This window comes from Athene noctua, chromosome Z (genome assembly GCF_965140245.1).
Source record: "Athene noctua chromosome Z, bAthNoc1.hap1.1, whole genome shotgun sequence".
NCBI classification, from domain to species: Eukaryota; Metazoa; Chordata; class Aves; order Strigiformes; family Strigidae; genus Athene; species Athene noctua.
In genome coordinates, this window is record NC_134077.1 from 24,199,410 (window position 1) to 24,215,311 (window position 15,902).

At 36.4% G+C, this 15,902-nt stretch overlaps 1 protein-coding gene across 2 annotated transcripts in view; it reads right to left on the reverse strand.

Annotated features, from left to right (window-relative positions):
• Positions 1–2,402: 2,402 nt before the first annotated feature.
• ADAMTS6 (ADAM metallopeptidase with thrombospondin type 1 motif 6) overlaps positions 2,403–15,902 on the reverse strand; it is a 153,869-nt gene continuing 140,369 nt past the window's right edge. For both annotated transcript variants that reach the window (XM_074932526.1, XM_074932525.1), the window contains 3 exons: positions 13,481–13,657; positions 12,105–12,261; positions 2,403–6,036 (listed from right to left, as the gene is read on the reverse strand). In XM_074932526.1, coding sequence (XP_074788627.1) covers positions 5,927–6,036; positions 12,105–12,261; positions 13,481–13,657 — 444 coding nt within the window. In that variant the 3' untranslated portion in view covers positions 2,403–5,926. The remainder of the gene's footprint in view (positions 6,037–12,104; positions 12,262–13,480; positions 13,658–15,902) is intronic.

A 15,902-nucleotide genomic window follows, 5' to 3' on the forward strand; every position in this document is an offset into this window, starting at 1 on the left:
AAAGATGTTCCCACACATGCAGAACTGTTACCTCAGCTTACTTGCACATGAAGTGTTACTCAGTACCAATCTGCATGCAAGGGGAGGGAGATCTTGAATCCTACACAGAAGGCTGATCTCCATTGCAAAAGATAAATCATACTGTGAGATGGTTTTTCAAACAATATGAAAGATTATTTTGTTATGTTATAGACATTGCAAGAGTATGTACAGTTATAAAGACTTTGATGTTGGGGGGTGGGAGTGGGCAGTGAGGAGAAGAGTAAACAGAATGATTTTGATGTGCTTAGCATTGAAGAAACCCAATTTCCAAAGGCCATGGCTTACCCCTTATCAGCCAGGACAAATCTGATCCCTCTGGGTGGTCATTAGCAACTGAAGCCTGAAGCACTCTGGCTGAGTCTTCACATCTAGCTTCCAAAACATTTCTACCTCAAGCTGTGATCCAATTAATTTGTTCCAAACAGGATTACTAAAGTGAGATTATACATCTAGTGATCTTGCTAGGTCTTCTCTGAAAAGGCCTTCCAGTCTACAGAAATGGCATCTTCCCATTCGGAATGCAGAAATATGTACTTGTATTTTTTCCCAGTCAGATTTCAGTAATTTTCTAACTAGCAACTCTATGACCTCTGAGCTATGTGTCCTGTAGCCTGTCCAGCTCAATGAAAATGTCAGTCCTGCACAGAAATAGAAGAAAATAGATGACATGCAGTGCTTAGGTAATACACCAGTTTAAGTGATGCAGTATCCTTAAATGCACACCACACCACATTCTGAGTGGCTCAGTTTCCTAAACGGGACATGAACTCCCCCTTTAGCTGGGCCAAATATACTTGGGAAGCTACCAAGGCTCTAGTGCTGTAGTGAACCTTGTTCTGTGGCTGACTGAGCCCTTATAAGTCTGTTTAGGATTCCATCCTGATTACTGCATGCAAATGCTCTTACACCATTCTGTCTAGGACAAAGATTGGAGGGACCACACAGAAGCAGTCTATCCCTTCCACCTAACTGTTGTTTGTGGTGAAAGAAAGATGGCCAGATAGGGCAGAATGACAGCTCCAGCTTAGTAATGGCCTTCTCATAAAGACTCTTAGATTGATGACTGACTGACTCCAGATTAGGCTCACAGGACTCATCCAAAGTCTATTGCATTAAACCTTTACAGAAGAGTCCTGGACCTTAGTTCTTAGCAATAAAAAAAAGAATAAAATGTCAGCAAAATAACCAAGGCCTGTTCAGCATTCTACAGAAGATACTTAAAAGTGCTTCTTATAGATCAGATAGCTTCAGAAAGAACAGGGAGTTTACTGATGAACAGTTGTGGGGTATAGCAAAGGAAATCAGAGAAATGAAAAGCAAGTATCTCAGGTAAAAACGTGTCCATTTGCTCACGAAGTAAAACTGAAAAACTGTAACAGAGAATTATAATAGCAGAGTTGGTTCCAGAAGGAAGTTCAGGTACAGGAAAAGTGCATTTTAAAAGACTGAAGGGGAATTTTGTGTGCCAGAAATTCAAGTCAGCATGAGTGATGTTAGGTTTAAGGTAGCAGGAGAAAAAGAGAAGGAATCACAACACCTGTTTCAGTGTACCCAGTTTGTCATTATAACCCAAAACAAATGCTCCAGGGGGAAAGAATAATACCCAAAACTAAGCAACAGAAGGAAACCTATCAGGTAATAACTTGCGGTGTGGATGTAGAGGAGGAAAGTCAGCAGAGTTTTGGCAGAGAAACAGAGCCAACAGTAATGGCAGAGAAAAGTGTAATTAGACTGTGTTATTTACTAAGACTACTCCCATCTTTAACTTCTGATCTGTAGAGCAGTAAAACTTTTGTGACAGAGCACAGGTAGAAATACCCATACCTTTAAAACAGATAATTGTTTTCAGAATACTTATTTGTAAATAGAATAAAAAAAGAACCAAAATTACTAAATGCCTTATCAAAATATTTAACGTTCTCTGCAATGTCTTTAACATCTTACTTATAACAGATGAGTGATTATTTTCATTAAACCAGAAACTAGATTTTAACTGAGAAACAAGTGGTATTTCATAGGACTTGATCAGAGACTTCCATACAAGGTACTCCTACCTTACCAGTTAAGAAAAGAAGCATCTCTCAGCAACAGTGACCTAAGCACCAAGTCTTCTGAAATTACATTCTTCTTTATATTTAAAAACATCATGGTTTCAGATAAACTTCAGATAAAACCTTAAAAGCTCAATGCAAGAAGGACATTTTATTGTTATTACTGACTGGCTGTTAATGAAATCATTCCAAGAAGTACAGGATATTTTTGCTGCCATTAATTTCATTCTTGATCTACATTATTCTTAGGCTAAAATATTATCCAATAATGTACATTAACCACGTTCTTGATTTTTCCTTTCCCCCATTGTTTTGTTTATATATGACAAACATTGCTGCTGGAAAGGCCAGGGTTCTAGCATAACATATAGATGTTACTTGAAAGAGAACATCTTATATCTATTTTGATGCATCTGATGAAGCAAATGTTAAGCATACAGAATTCTAGTAACTGTAAGTCAGGGAAAGGACAACTGTACCATGGGTATAATTCTTAAAAGCTGCAGCTTTATTTTACTAAATTATCTATGTTAAAAACAAATCTGTGCCTGGTGTGGAATTTCACTGCATCAAGTGTTACAATATTTTTGTTTTCATTACAAGCAAGAAAATGCATGTAGAACAAGTGTTAAGAAACATGACAATAAATTAGAATATAATTTACAAAAGCAAAAAATAATAATAATAAAGTAACAGTGTACCACATTAATACTGAGTATAAAATAATAAGCAACTAATCACAATAATACAATGGTAATTTCAGTCTGTATTATTAAGGATATCTATGTGACATTCACTCCATTACAAAGTTCCTAACGAAATGGACTATTTTGGGGTGTATACACCTTGAGGGGTTAATCTCTAGATTTTTCTTTCTGTTTTGATCTTCTTCAGCTGATAGTATTGCGCAGTGGAAGTACTGGCACCAGACTGATTTCTGCATTTCGCATTCTATCATTTGATTCTAGGCCTGCCATGTTTATAGCCTTTACACATAGTCCTTTTGTCGTCACTATTTAGGAGTATAACACTAGCTTAGATTATATAGATGGCTACAGTGTAGCAGCAGCAATGAACTGTGCTGTGGAAACCAATTTTTTTTTTATTTGAATCAGGTTTCATTTTTTGGTCTAAGTCTGAAGGATTGCTTAGTTTGTAAATCCACATACATTCTGTGTTTTGTTCCCTTTAACAATACAATTCAACGCTGCTCCAGGGAGTTCTCTGAATTCCAACCTCAGTGCTGTTATTTCAGAGTAAACATCAGACTCCCTAGTGTTTAGCACCAGTAAGACAGCAAAATGTGTCTTTGGAAACACTCCTTACAATTTTAATGTCCTAAGTGAGGTAAAAAAAAAAAAGTTAAAAGGTTTCCTTTGAATACACAGAAAACCCTTTTCCTATTAGCTGCAAAGACACATTAGCTGATAAAACAAAATCATGCCCTAGAGAAAACTGGACCTTGATACAAAGAGGCTTCTTGCTTAGGGAATGGTTTAGCAATCCCTTTCCTTTTCATCATACTTTTGACCAAACCAGGACAGGGTAGCACCAAGGTGTTTTGTCAAAAGGATATGGAAAGTCAATTCACTTAACAGAGAAGGACTACATACTGCCTTTAATCCCTATGTGCAACTCCCAAAGATTGTTTTTCTTTTTTTTTTTTTTTTTCCTACTGGTGTCACTTTTACCAGAAGTTGTTTACATGGTAATGAGAGCAGCAAATAAGCATATGTGAATACATGCAAGCCAACTGAGAATAAATTCCACTGGTCACAGGTGTACAGAAGTGGAAATACTGGCAAGAGGTAGCAGATGACAGGAATTTGATGGTCATGAATACATGGACTACGCAAAACCCCATGGACAGATTGTCAATGTGTTGGGGGGGGATTTTATAGTAAGGGTCCTGTTAACAGTATCTACTCTTCCATGTTAATTCACATTAGTAAATAGTGTGTAACACATCTGGCTTGTTATTGGTAAAATACACTGCTACACTTCAATTTCAGGGTACTCTGAAATTATTTTTCACTGAAAAGAGTACTTTTTAAAAAAAGTGCTGAGTTAGAATTTGTAACACATTATTGTTCACATAACTTTAATTGCACTACAACAAAGGAGGCATAGTTGGACATAAAAGCACATTCCAAGTACCTGCTGCAAAACGCAAGTGTTCAAGTACAATATACTAATATAAACAAGTACCTACTTTCCTTATCTCCTTGTTGAGTCTGTTATTGAAAAGTGAAGGGGAAGAAAGGCACAAGAATTAACTTTTTAATGGTATATTCTTGAATGTTACTTGCCTAAATATTTTGGTTTCACATTTAAAAATACAAAGTATTTGGTGAATATTAAAAATATGGTAATATGAAATAAGTGGAGTATGGTGGCAGAAAAGTTAAAGCATCTAGCTACTAATCCAGAAGCATGAGTTTGTTTCAGTCTCATGCTGAAAGCTGCCCTAGCTTTAAATGTGGTCCAGCTTTAAATACGTACCTGGCCATTTAGATGAAAGGTGGCCAGACTTCATCCTAGCCACCCCTTTTCCAGTGTGCCTTACTTCTCATAGTCCAACAGGCCTCTTGGCTCAAGCACACTTTTGACTTCCCATTTGAACAGAACCTAGATACCTCCATGAGTCATTTATTCTTTGGTTGTAATTCTTGCCCACTCAGATGTGGTCTCCTGAACTGCACATTCACATTTTCTTTCTCATAAACAAATGCCCTTTTGCTATGGTATCAAAGTGAACACCTGGATTCCATTTTAACTTTCAGCTTTGCAAAGGACTGTTGCTATTACACAATAGGCTTATCTTCTGCACTGGAATGTCTTAGTTTTGGAGAATCAAAAGTAACATGTAAATCAGATCTAGATGCCCACAAAGTTACTTCTTCTTTGTGGCTGGTGTTGTAAACAAATGTGAGCTGGAGTCAAAGTAAGTTCTGAGCAACCTGTACCGTAGTAGTGAAGAAGCTGGCAATATGGTCTTCACCACTGTTGGAGTCCGCCTCCTCCAAATGTTCCCTTTCAGTGGAAATCTCAGCTTCACTTGTACAATGGTAAAATGGCCATAAACCTGCAACACAGATTTCATTTTGTTTCACAGCACACTCGTATTTCATGCACCACTGCAATAACTGTTGCACCTCTTAAAACTAAGTCCCTCATGGTTGTTCTATTTAGTATAGCTTTATATATGGCTCACAGCAGTGTTCAGGAAATATGGATTACTCCAAAGGGAATTAGGTGGAATGAAGGAAAAATACTTTTTTCTTTTTTTAAATTTCTGCTCCTTAAATAACATTTCCAAGCTCATTTTATAATTTAAATTGTGGTGCTGTGTTATGAGATAAAATAGTTAACGTTTTTAAGCTATGACTTAACGTTTTTTTGATCCTTCTTTACTTCCATTGTAGACTAAGTCATAACAGCTACATTTTAAACAGTTTTAAATACAAATGGATTCAGTGTCATTGCTAAGTCCATAATAAAAATTACTTTAATGGTCCAAGGAGGTAAACAGACTATTGGATTTAGTCAAGAACACAAATGTTCCACAGTAAGCTATTCTATATGTGTTGTGTGGATCTTTCCAATTTGGCATGCCCTCCTTATACTGTGTCCAGCACTTTGGATTAATAAATCCCACTTCACAGAAGTTAAAATAATATTGAAATCCTGTCAGCTGGGGCTGACCAGTGGTTACGTTTTCCACAGGGTAATGCATTTGCAAGGACGTCAATCTCATTCCGCTGTGTGGCTCTCTTTGATGGACGCTCTTCCACAATGATAATAACAAGGCACATTCCTGTGCTTTCTGTGGGTCAGTGTCCTTGGCAGGTCTTGCAGCACATCTGTCTGAAGTATGCTCGACTGCAAAACTTGAACTTCAGCACCAGTGGGCAATATGCCACTTTGTTCACATCTTTGCACTCTAATAATTAAAAGCATTAAAGAGAAAAAAAATCAGAAATAAAAATTAAAGTACAAAGAAAATTTGACATTTAACATGCTGCTTCTTTATCCATCCACCTTGCCCTCTTTGTAACTGCTCTTTGTTATCCAGTCTTGTGCACACAACACATCTTAAAAAGCCACAAAAAAGTTTGCAGGGCTTCTTGCCCAGACATTTACAAGTGTGCCCACTTTATCTTGGAAGAACTATCATTTATTGGGATAAATGATCACTTTAGACAGCTAGGAAATGTGAGTCATTTTTCTAACAATACTTTTATATATATATAGATTCTTTCTCAGGAGTTATTTTATCCATCCATGAGAGGTTATCCAAAAATTAAGACAATTTTCACTATTTGGTACCATGCCTTTGCATCTGTAAGAATCCTTGAAATAGAATGTGCATTGCAGCTAAGAGGGATGGAGAAACTGACGGGTGTTATGAATAAAGGCACCAATAGTGTGAGTTCAGTGACTGGACTGGATGGTGGATTACACTTTAGGCTTGGTTCCATACACCCACAATTTCTTTTATACAGGACGAAAAGCCATTTTCATGCCTGTAACAGACATGTAAGAGCTTTTTTTCATAGTCGTGTTTTCCCTATATGCTGGGCATACTGCTTCAGCAGCCCTTGTCATATTGGCAGGTAACTCTCCCAGGAAGGGAGAGCAAGAGCTCAACCACGTAGAGGAAAGATTCCCTCATCCCACACAAGTTGTATCTAAAGTGACTTGTGGGGTACATTACAGGAGCACTGCTGGAATATGCTGTGGTTCTCCTCTGGCTCAGTTTCCTATCTGTAGAAAGAAGGTGGGAACAGGGAATGAAATAGTTTGGTCCATGCCCATTTCTTATTCTGATCTGGCTGGTGATACAGCTGTATTTGACAGCTCAGGGGTAATCTCAGGTTTTACAGTTCAGATGTTGCTGCTGCAGATTTCCTTTGATCTGGAGTGAACATTGTGACGGATGCCTGAAAAGGGATTTTCACTCAAAAGCATCTGAGCAGTTCCTTCCAGACTGGTATTAAAATAGGACTTTGGCAAAGAACTTTGATTCATGGGCAGGAAGATGGAAGAGATGTGTAAGGAGAGAAAGTAAACCCCACAAATTTGAATTAAAAAAATTAAGTGATGGGAAAAATGAAATCAGATTAATTTCTCAGAAAATTATTTGTCTCAAAAGAATGCTGCAAGTTTTTACGCTTTTAAGGTTGCACTGGATACTGGCTTCCTCCTACAATCTTTCTCAAATTACAACAGCTTTAAAGAATATGTGAATAACGAGATAAACTAGCAATACTCTGACCATTATCATATTCTGTATTGATCTGATATCTAGAAGCAAAGACTGAAGGCCAGAATGCTGTTGCTCCAAGGCCTGACAGAACAACAGTTCTTGACTCCAAGATGTCTGTAAGCCAAATAGGAAAGAGACAACAGACACACCAAACAGGTAAGAAAAGGAAAAAGTAACAGCGAAACAAACGCAGTCAGCATGTACAACCATTCAGCTACTCCTGTTTGTACTCCTTCTACATAAAATCTCCTAGTACATTATTTTTGCTCTGGAACAGGTAGTTAGGGACAGTGATAGCTCATGCCAGCTCATGATGCAAGGATACTTTAGTAGCAAGTTCAGTGCAGATGAGAATTTTTAGTACCTGAAGCTAGGAATGCATTAGTGAGGCTGAACTTAGGGTCTGTGCTGAACAGTATTTCTGACAACGGCAAAATACATGCTTTTAGCTAGATAAATATAGGTCACAAAATTATTTAAACTTTCATTAACACAGATACAGTGCTTTAATTGTATTTTTTTTTTTTACTCTACCTTCCCAATGTTTTATGTATTCCTTTTCTAAATTTTTAATTCTCAATTTGGAAACGGAATTGGATGCCAGGAGAAAAGACATTGGGATAGCTGGTTGAAAAGTATTTCTCTATCAGCAACCGCACACAGTCACTGTGTTTCACCGAGTTTCAAAAACTCTTCCCAAAAGAAGTCGAATGTCTTCCAGAAATATTTCAGGTCCCTGTGTTTGTGAAGACTGGGAATATAGGAGAGATAGATGGTGAAGTATAAATGAAGTGAGGAATAAAGAGTTTCACTTGATCTTGATGAGAAGTAAAAAATTCTCTAAATCCCAAAAATAACCCTCATACACACTGTATTTAGTTAAATACAAGTAAAGCCACTAACTGCATTTTTGCTAAAAGTAGGATTTGAAATTATCCTATTTCTTGTTTCTTTGGGTTATTCTTCCTCTTGACTAAAACTATACCCTGTTCAGCCAACGCCATTTGGATAGCAGTGAGACAATATTCTGGAAGTTGCCCACAACTTCTGTTCTAAAAATCAGTTTTGAAATAGATATGGCGGCTGATGAAGTAGCCTATTATTCATAGCACTGTGATTGAATGGAAAAGTTTTAGCAGAGCCCTTTTTGTTAATAAGTTTCAGTAAGCTACATGTATTGAACTCCCCCTTTCCTGAACTTCGTGGTTAGATCAGACAATACTATGATATTAAGTATTATGTTACAGTAATAAAACCACAGAATGTCACTGTGCCTTCAGCTAAAGAGACTGCAAAGACATGTCACACAAAATACAAGGAAAACTGAAATGACATAAAAAAAGATAAAACAGTTTTCAGGTAAAGCTTCATATGGCCTTTAGCACACTAGATTCAGCAGACATATATATATATATACACACACATATATATACATATATTAAGAGAACAAAATAATTCTGAAAACATTTCATATCACATGGTACATGCTGCCTTTAATTCACTTCCAGCAGCAAATGCAATCTTAACGCCATCAGTGGCAGCCTGTCAAAACCTTGTCTACAATATTCTAAATCACCAATGAGGAGTTTAAAGAAAACAAAGAGCTAAAGCAGATGTAAAATGTGACAAGATGTATTGTAATTTTCTTTTACTATTTCTGTATCCCCCAAATTCTGACTCCTACGTAAACAACATATATCTTCCCCAAGAAAGGGCTTCCAAATGTTACCAACACAATCATTATACTGCAGAGTGGCTCAAGACTCCTCAAAAATATGTATTTTATCTTGGGTTAGCAAAACTAAATTGTCCAGCAATTATTGAATGGGTTCCTCAGGCCGTGAGTACTGGAGCTTGGCAAAGTGAAGGGAATCGGGGAGTTTGCTGGGATTTGAAATAGGAAAGAAATCCCTTCAGTTAGTCTGACCCTGCTGCAAACCAATGACATGTTGCTGAAGTTGCTTTTGCCCCACAGTTGGGCCCAAAACACAAGGCAGTGCTACTAGATGGCACATGGACAAAGTCTCTGCGTGCGAGCAGGTATGCCCTGCCACGCACATGCACTCCGAGGGGGCAGAACCTTCCCTCTGAGAGAACTGACTCCTTCCCTGAAACTCAAATAGTGATTCACTGTTCACATCCCACTGCACCTGGAGAGACACAGAAGCGAGCATACAGGCACAGTATGCCCCCCTCGCAAATAACATTCACAAGGAAATACCAGAACTCAAATATTTCTTTCTTAGGAAGTATTACCTTTCCAAAAATAGCTGTGCTCCTTAGGATTAGTTAGTTCTTGAAATCTTACAAGCCTTCCATCATCTCTAGTATGCTGAAAAAGATAGGCCTCTCTGTTTAAAAGCTAACACTTTACTAACACAGGAGATGTCAGCTTCTACTGTGTCTAAGAGGATTCTTTAAGGCAGAAAATATGCAATGCACGCACACTATTCTGCAAATACTTATTTTGTGCTTCTTATATTCAGTATTCAATAACAGCTCTGAAATGCATATAAATTAGAATATATATTTAAGAAATACTTGCTGAAGTATTGAAAAAATACATTGAAGACAAAATTTTTGTGTAATTCTGGAATAGGGCAGTGTCAGTATTTCATGGATTGCAGCAAGATTCTTTTGAAAGGATGTAGGTATTTTAAATTGTTCAATGAATTTTGACACGATATTTACTTTGGAGCCATTTGAGCCACTTAATCATTTACAAATAATCAGTGATTTCCAGTAAATATCTTCAATGTGGGATTTAAGCAAAAATGGGATGCTAAGTGGCAACATGTTGGGAGCTGTACCTATTGGAAGAGATTCTGCTATATCTTTTTTCCGTCAATACTTCCTAACTGTGCTAACGAGGCTGCAGTCAGTAAGGAGCTGGCTCACGTGTGGGCAACTCAGAGTACAGGCCAAAAAGCTGAAGTCCATCTGGAACACCATGTAAATGATTTTCAACATTTTCTAGTTGTGGATCACGAAAATTTTCCAGGGAAGGTGTAGGTCCTTTAAAAATCATTATTACCAACCAGCTTACTTTTCATAGATACCCTGCACAGTTCCACAGTAAATAAGACCATGGCCACCCAGTGTATATAGTACACAAAGAAAACCCCTGGTTGTATTCATCTGTGGGAGATTTGCTTATTTTCCTGATAATAATAAAGAACTACTAACATAATGACTATAAATTACAATATGATCTTGTCATCTTGATATTATGGAGTTAGCAACTAAATTGTGTCCACTTATAAGCACTTTATTACCTTCCTTACTTTGAAAAAGTCAGCATCTGTGTTTGGAAATAAATATCATTTAGCCTTTAAGCTTTAAAGGGCAGAGAGTTTCCTAGATTGATAATCACCACATAAAGATTACTTGAGAGCACTAAACATAAAAATGGGAATTAAAATAACCAAGGAAAATCCTATTATAAAGATTTTTTTCAAATGGTGACATGGGATGATAAGCCTATCTAAAATTAAAACTTCCAAGAAGTAAATTATGGTGCTTATACACGAAATCATCAGTGTATTTATGGGAAAATGTTAGTATGCTCCCATTTCATCACAGACACCTTCATTTGACAGACATTTATGACAACTTTGAATCTATGGCATGAACCTGAATGGATACAGTAGGTATTGAATAAACACCAAACCCGGGTAGACTGTAACAAAAATTTGCCTTTTTATTAAAAATTTAAAACCAGATCATTGTTTGTTCCATATAAATAAGATTTTAAACTCCAATGTAGTTGGAGAAGCTGTGTAAAAGATACTCCATTATATACTGCAGAGAGATTAGTTACAGAGCAGTGTTAGTGACATTGCAGTCAAGTACCCAAAATTTAGAGAATATAAAATTCAGGGAATAACTGTCTTAAAAGAACTATTACTGCTCTGCAATCTTTCTTGATTCTTGGACATGTATGTTTTGGTAATCTTTTATTTCTTTTCCCCTTGCACACAAAGACAAACTATTCTACAGTTTTACAATCAATGAGGAAACTCTTTTTCTTGCTGACTAGCACTCCAATTCTACTTTGAAGACAGCATTTCCTAATAGGTTAGCTTGAACAGTTCATGAGTTCAGATATGGAGCCCTTCATAAACATTAGTAAGCTTATTTTGATAATGTTATCTAATATATCCTCTAGAAAAAACATGTTATGATGAAGCTAGTTAATAGTCTGATTAGACTGCATCATGTAAAAAATACTGTAATTAGTTCAAACGGGCACTGTAAGTCCAAGAAATTGGAAGTTAATTAGAAGAAGCTGGTAAGTCAAAGAACAGGCTCGCAGCACCATGTAGCATTAAATCTACGGTCCCAGTCTTTCAGTGAACATGTAATTAACTATTTTTGCCACTACATTGTTATGTTAATCACGGATGGAGCAGGTAGAAGGTCAGTGGATGAGAAGTATATCATGATCACCCTGCTATTATGGACATTTCCACTGAACCAATAAAGAGACTGGAAAACTAATAACACAAAACAACAGTATTTTGCCCATGACTTAGGCTGTATATTTATAAGGGTCTTTTTTTAAACAAAGAACCTGTATTTAGGCTTTTATTGACTTTACCTTTGAACTACGATGACTAATTAGAAAATTATTGCAAAAAATTAATTCACAGTCTGAGAGATGATGTCATTTAGACATTTTTGATGTCATTTAAACTTTTAGACTCTTTCTAGAATAAATTACATTAAGATGGCAAACTTACCTTCTGTGTTGGAAATGGGAGTACTGTCACATTTACTTTCACACTGCTGCATTGATGGAGGTCTGAGTGTTTCTGGACACTCGCTGGATGCTTGTCCGGTGTATGAGAGGCACTGTACTGTTCTCATCTGTTGCCCAAGACCACACTGTGCAGAACACTAAAAATAAGAAAGATAAAAAAAGTAAAACAACTTGGATCCAATTTTAAAATATAAAACAAGGTAAGAGGAAAGCAATCAGGAACAGTACATATGCACAAATTTTAAGGAAGGCAGGTATCTGAAGAGATTTGTCTAATGCAGAAAATAATTTTCCTAAAATATTTTAGAATTTTTCCTTTTTGACAGTATATGTGAGCACTTGCCTTTCAAAGAAAATAAAACACAATGAATGTTGGCTCCCTAAACAGTACAGATTTGAGGTATAAGAATATAATTTAATTTGCATTATTTCATATGTCTGAGTTTAAGTGCATGTTTTCAAGAATCACTTTAGAATAAAGAAGAACCAAAGAGAGCAAGAATTCAAATATGCTAGAGGTCTTTTTAAAGGAAAGAGGAAACTATCTTTCAAACAAAAATAATTTGCTGTTTCAAAATATTTTTTAATTTTTGTAACTAAACAGTGGGTCTAGTGCAATATCAATTTAAATAAATGTGCATCTGAACAACTTACTGTAAAAGAAAAGCAAGTAAGACTCTAATATCACAAATTATTGTCCCTTGGTTAGTTAAGCTAATGTGTTTTATTTTCATTAGTGGCAAATTACTCAGCAAACTTAGAAACTGAAACATCCATTTATTATTTTTAAAATAGGTCACTGATCAAAACTGAGATGCAAAAACATCAAGAAAAAAGGAAACTCACTATATCATATTTAGAAACACTGCATAATGGCAGCACTATTCAGCCTGTTCTGTAACAATTGAGCTCCCAGCCTGGTAATTCAGTGTGTTTTACATAAAATTATATAGATCTCAAAGTTTTTTTGGTGGAGATATATATATAAGCTCACTGAAATAGGAACTGGATTTTTTTCTCAAAGAAGTTAAATGTGTTTTAAAAATGCTAAACCTTGCAACATTGCTGTATTCCAAAATCCCCTTCCAGAAAAACTGTAATAAGGACTATTTAATTTTTTAGAAAATGCATACAGAAACTCATCCAGTAGAAACCAGATGGCTGTTAGCAAATCCTTTATAGTTCAGCAGACAAACATCATTCAGCATTACATTTCAATCTGAGACAAACAGGGGAGAAGCTTTTGTTTCATCATGGGAACCATCCTTTATCCATTTCCAGCAACATCATCTCCTTAAGAAGGTGCTAACATGTAGGAGACTAATAGCAAAATAATACTTATATGAACTATCTTACCTGTCCCCAGTCTCCAGTAACCCAGCGAGGAGGAGGACATCGGCCTAAACTACAGCGGATGCGGACGGGGGGCTTACTTTCGTCTTGGCATTGCGCAGCTGGAAAAGTTTTTAAAAGATCGCTGCTTTTGCACAGAACAATTCGGTGTTTGAATCCTGGGCCACACTTTGGTGTGCACTGAAAAAATATTGATGTAAATAAATAATGAAAAATCTCAGTAAAAAGTCAATAAAAGAGTTGGAAATGTGATTATGGAAAACAGGATAATATATTTATGGTCTTACAATTAAACTATAATTACAATTTTCCCAAGATGATGATGATAATTTTAAAATCTTAGAAACACAAACAAGCTAACTGTTGATTGCTCTATTAAGTTCAAGTTTTTATCCTTTTTAATTTGATAAAAGGAGATTTCCTTTGCTATTTATATTTAGGCTGTGGTGATATTATTTACTTTTACACATAAGAGCCTTTAGGTTAGGTTTAAGAGAAGCACTTTGCTGCAAAGTAGAAAGGTCTGCCACACGTAGCACTACTATGAAACAAACCTGAGCGTGCATTTCAGAAATTAAAAGCAGAACACTCTGTTCTTCATATGACCTTAGTACAGTCTTTCTCCACCTCACTTACAGACTACTGAGCTACAATGAACACATTTTCACATATGCATATTGGAAGATAAATGCTTTATTGGACTCCACAGAAAGCAGACAATTCAGAGAGAAATACTGTACCCTCTTTTACAATGCATGCTTTTCTCTGTTTTACTATTTAAATTTTAATCCTGTTTTCATGCAGTTCTTGTTTTTCCACCTTTCATCACTCCCCTGCTTGTCCTAACAGCAAGCAGATAATAAAGAGTAATTTGAAAAGAAGCAGGTCTGATGACCTCTGCTTTTCATCCTCTCTCTTCATACTGGCCTTCTCCCCCTTTTTCTTCCTTTTTCGCTACTATTAACTGTCATTTACATTAGCACAACTGCAGAATTGGGAAGAGACAAGTGTGAACAAAATTAAACCTCAAGAATTTCCCCAAATCAGTCCCTCTTTAACATCTGACCAGAAGATTTTGCAAGCACCATTTCAGAATTCCCTGTTGGCATGTTAATCTTTACCCCATAAGCATATCTGCAGTATTTGGACCAAAATCAGTTTCTGATAACATAAACCTTACATATAGGTTATGCTAAAGTAGAACTGCCTTTCACATTTAAGCAGACCCAGAGACAAAACATTATCTTGGAAATAGTATTACGTGGAACTGGAGTAGTATTTAAGAGGCTGGCACACCAAAGGCCTTCCACACATCCAAAACAGGTCAGTATATAACTGGGGAAAGCAGAAAACCCCCTAAGATTAATTTTCAAAATAATGACTTGAGTGATCTCAACTTTACTGTTGTATGACCAACCCAGAAACATCTCTGCCTAATTTAAAGAATTTTAAAAACAAGGTAAGGTATTGATATTCCTTATGCATATGTAAAGGTGTATATACCTCAAAACAAGATCTTTAAGAACATGTCGTAGTGGGAGCCACCTAAACTAGTGAATACAGAACGGACAAGCTTATCCCAAACCTTATTATCCAAAGTTTAGAATCCTGAACTACAAAATGGGTATATAATCACCTTCCTCAAAATTTAGTTTTCCTTTTCTATCAAGGTACTGCCTTCTTATCTACAGTAGTTCAGTGTTTGGAATTCTGATACAGAATGGCCAGGTTCAATCACCCTCATACTGAAGAGGCTTTAACCCCAATCTTTAACCCCCAGAAGTACCTGCCTTCTGGAAAACTAGGGAAAGAGGGAAAGTAAGAAAAGAAAGATCTCTGTATCTCTGGCTGAACTGCAAAAAGAATATTAATCTAAATAGAGACCAAAAAAAGCTAGTATATGAGGTCTTCAGCATCACGATGACTCCTCAGTTCTGGTCCAAATTCCATAGAATGCTGTGTTTATTTTCTCCCACAAATATTTCCTGTAAAATGCATGACTTTTAAGCAGGAACTACAAGCAAGTGCCCCTTCCTAGCTGAGTGCTTAAAGATCACTTCCATTCAACCTTTTAGTGACAGCATTCTGTCAAAAACAAACAGAAAAGAAACAAGGTTGAAAGAACCTTGTAAAAACTGTCAAAACCCAATGAGCTTGTGCTGTTTCATAATCTCTAGAATGTGTTATCAAATAAGCAAGAGTTAGAGGATCAAAATTTGAGTTTAGGTGCATCTATTTCCTAGTCCTGCTTGAAGATATGTTCTTTTATCTATGTCTAAACTGCCATTTGAGAAAAATCTTCTTTCAGCTACTGGTACCGGAAGAAAACAACATCCCTTAAAAAAACCACTTTTTTGGAGTCATAGTCAAAATTCTACTAAATAAGATGGACTACACCCAGTCTCCAGGAATGAAAGTGAAGTAA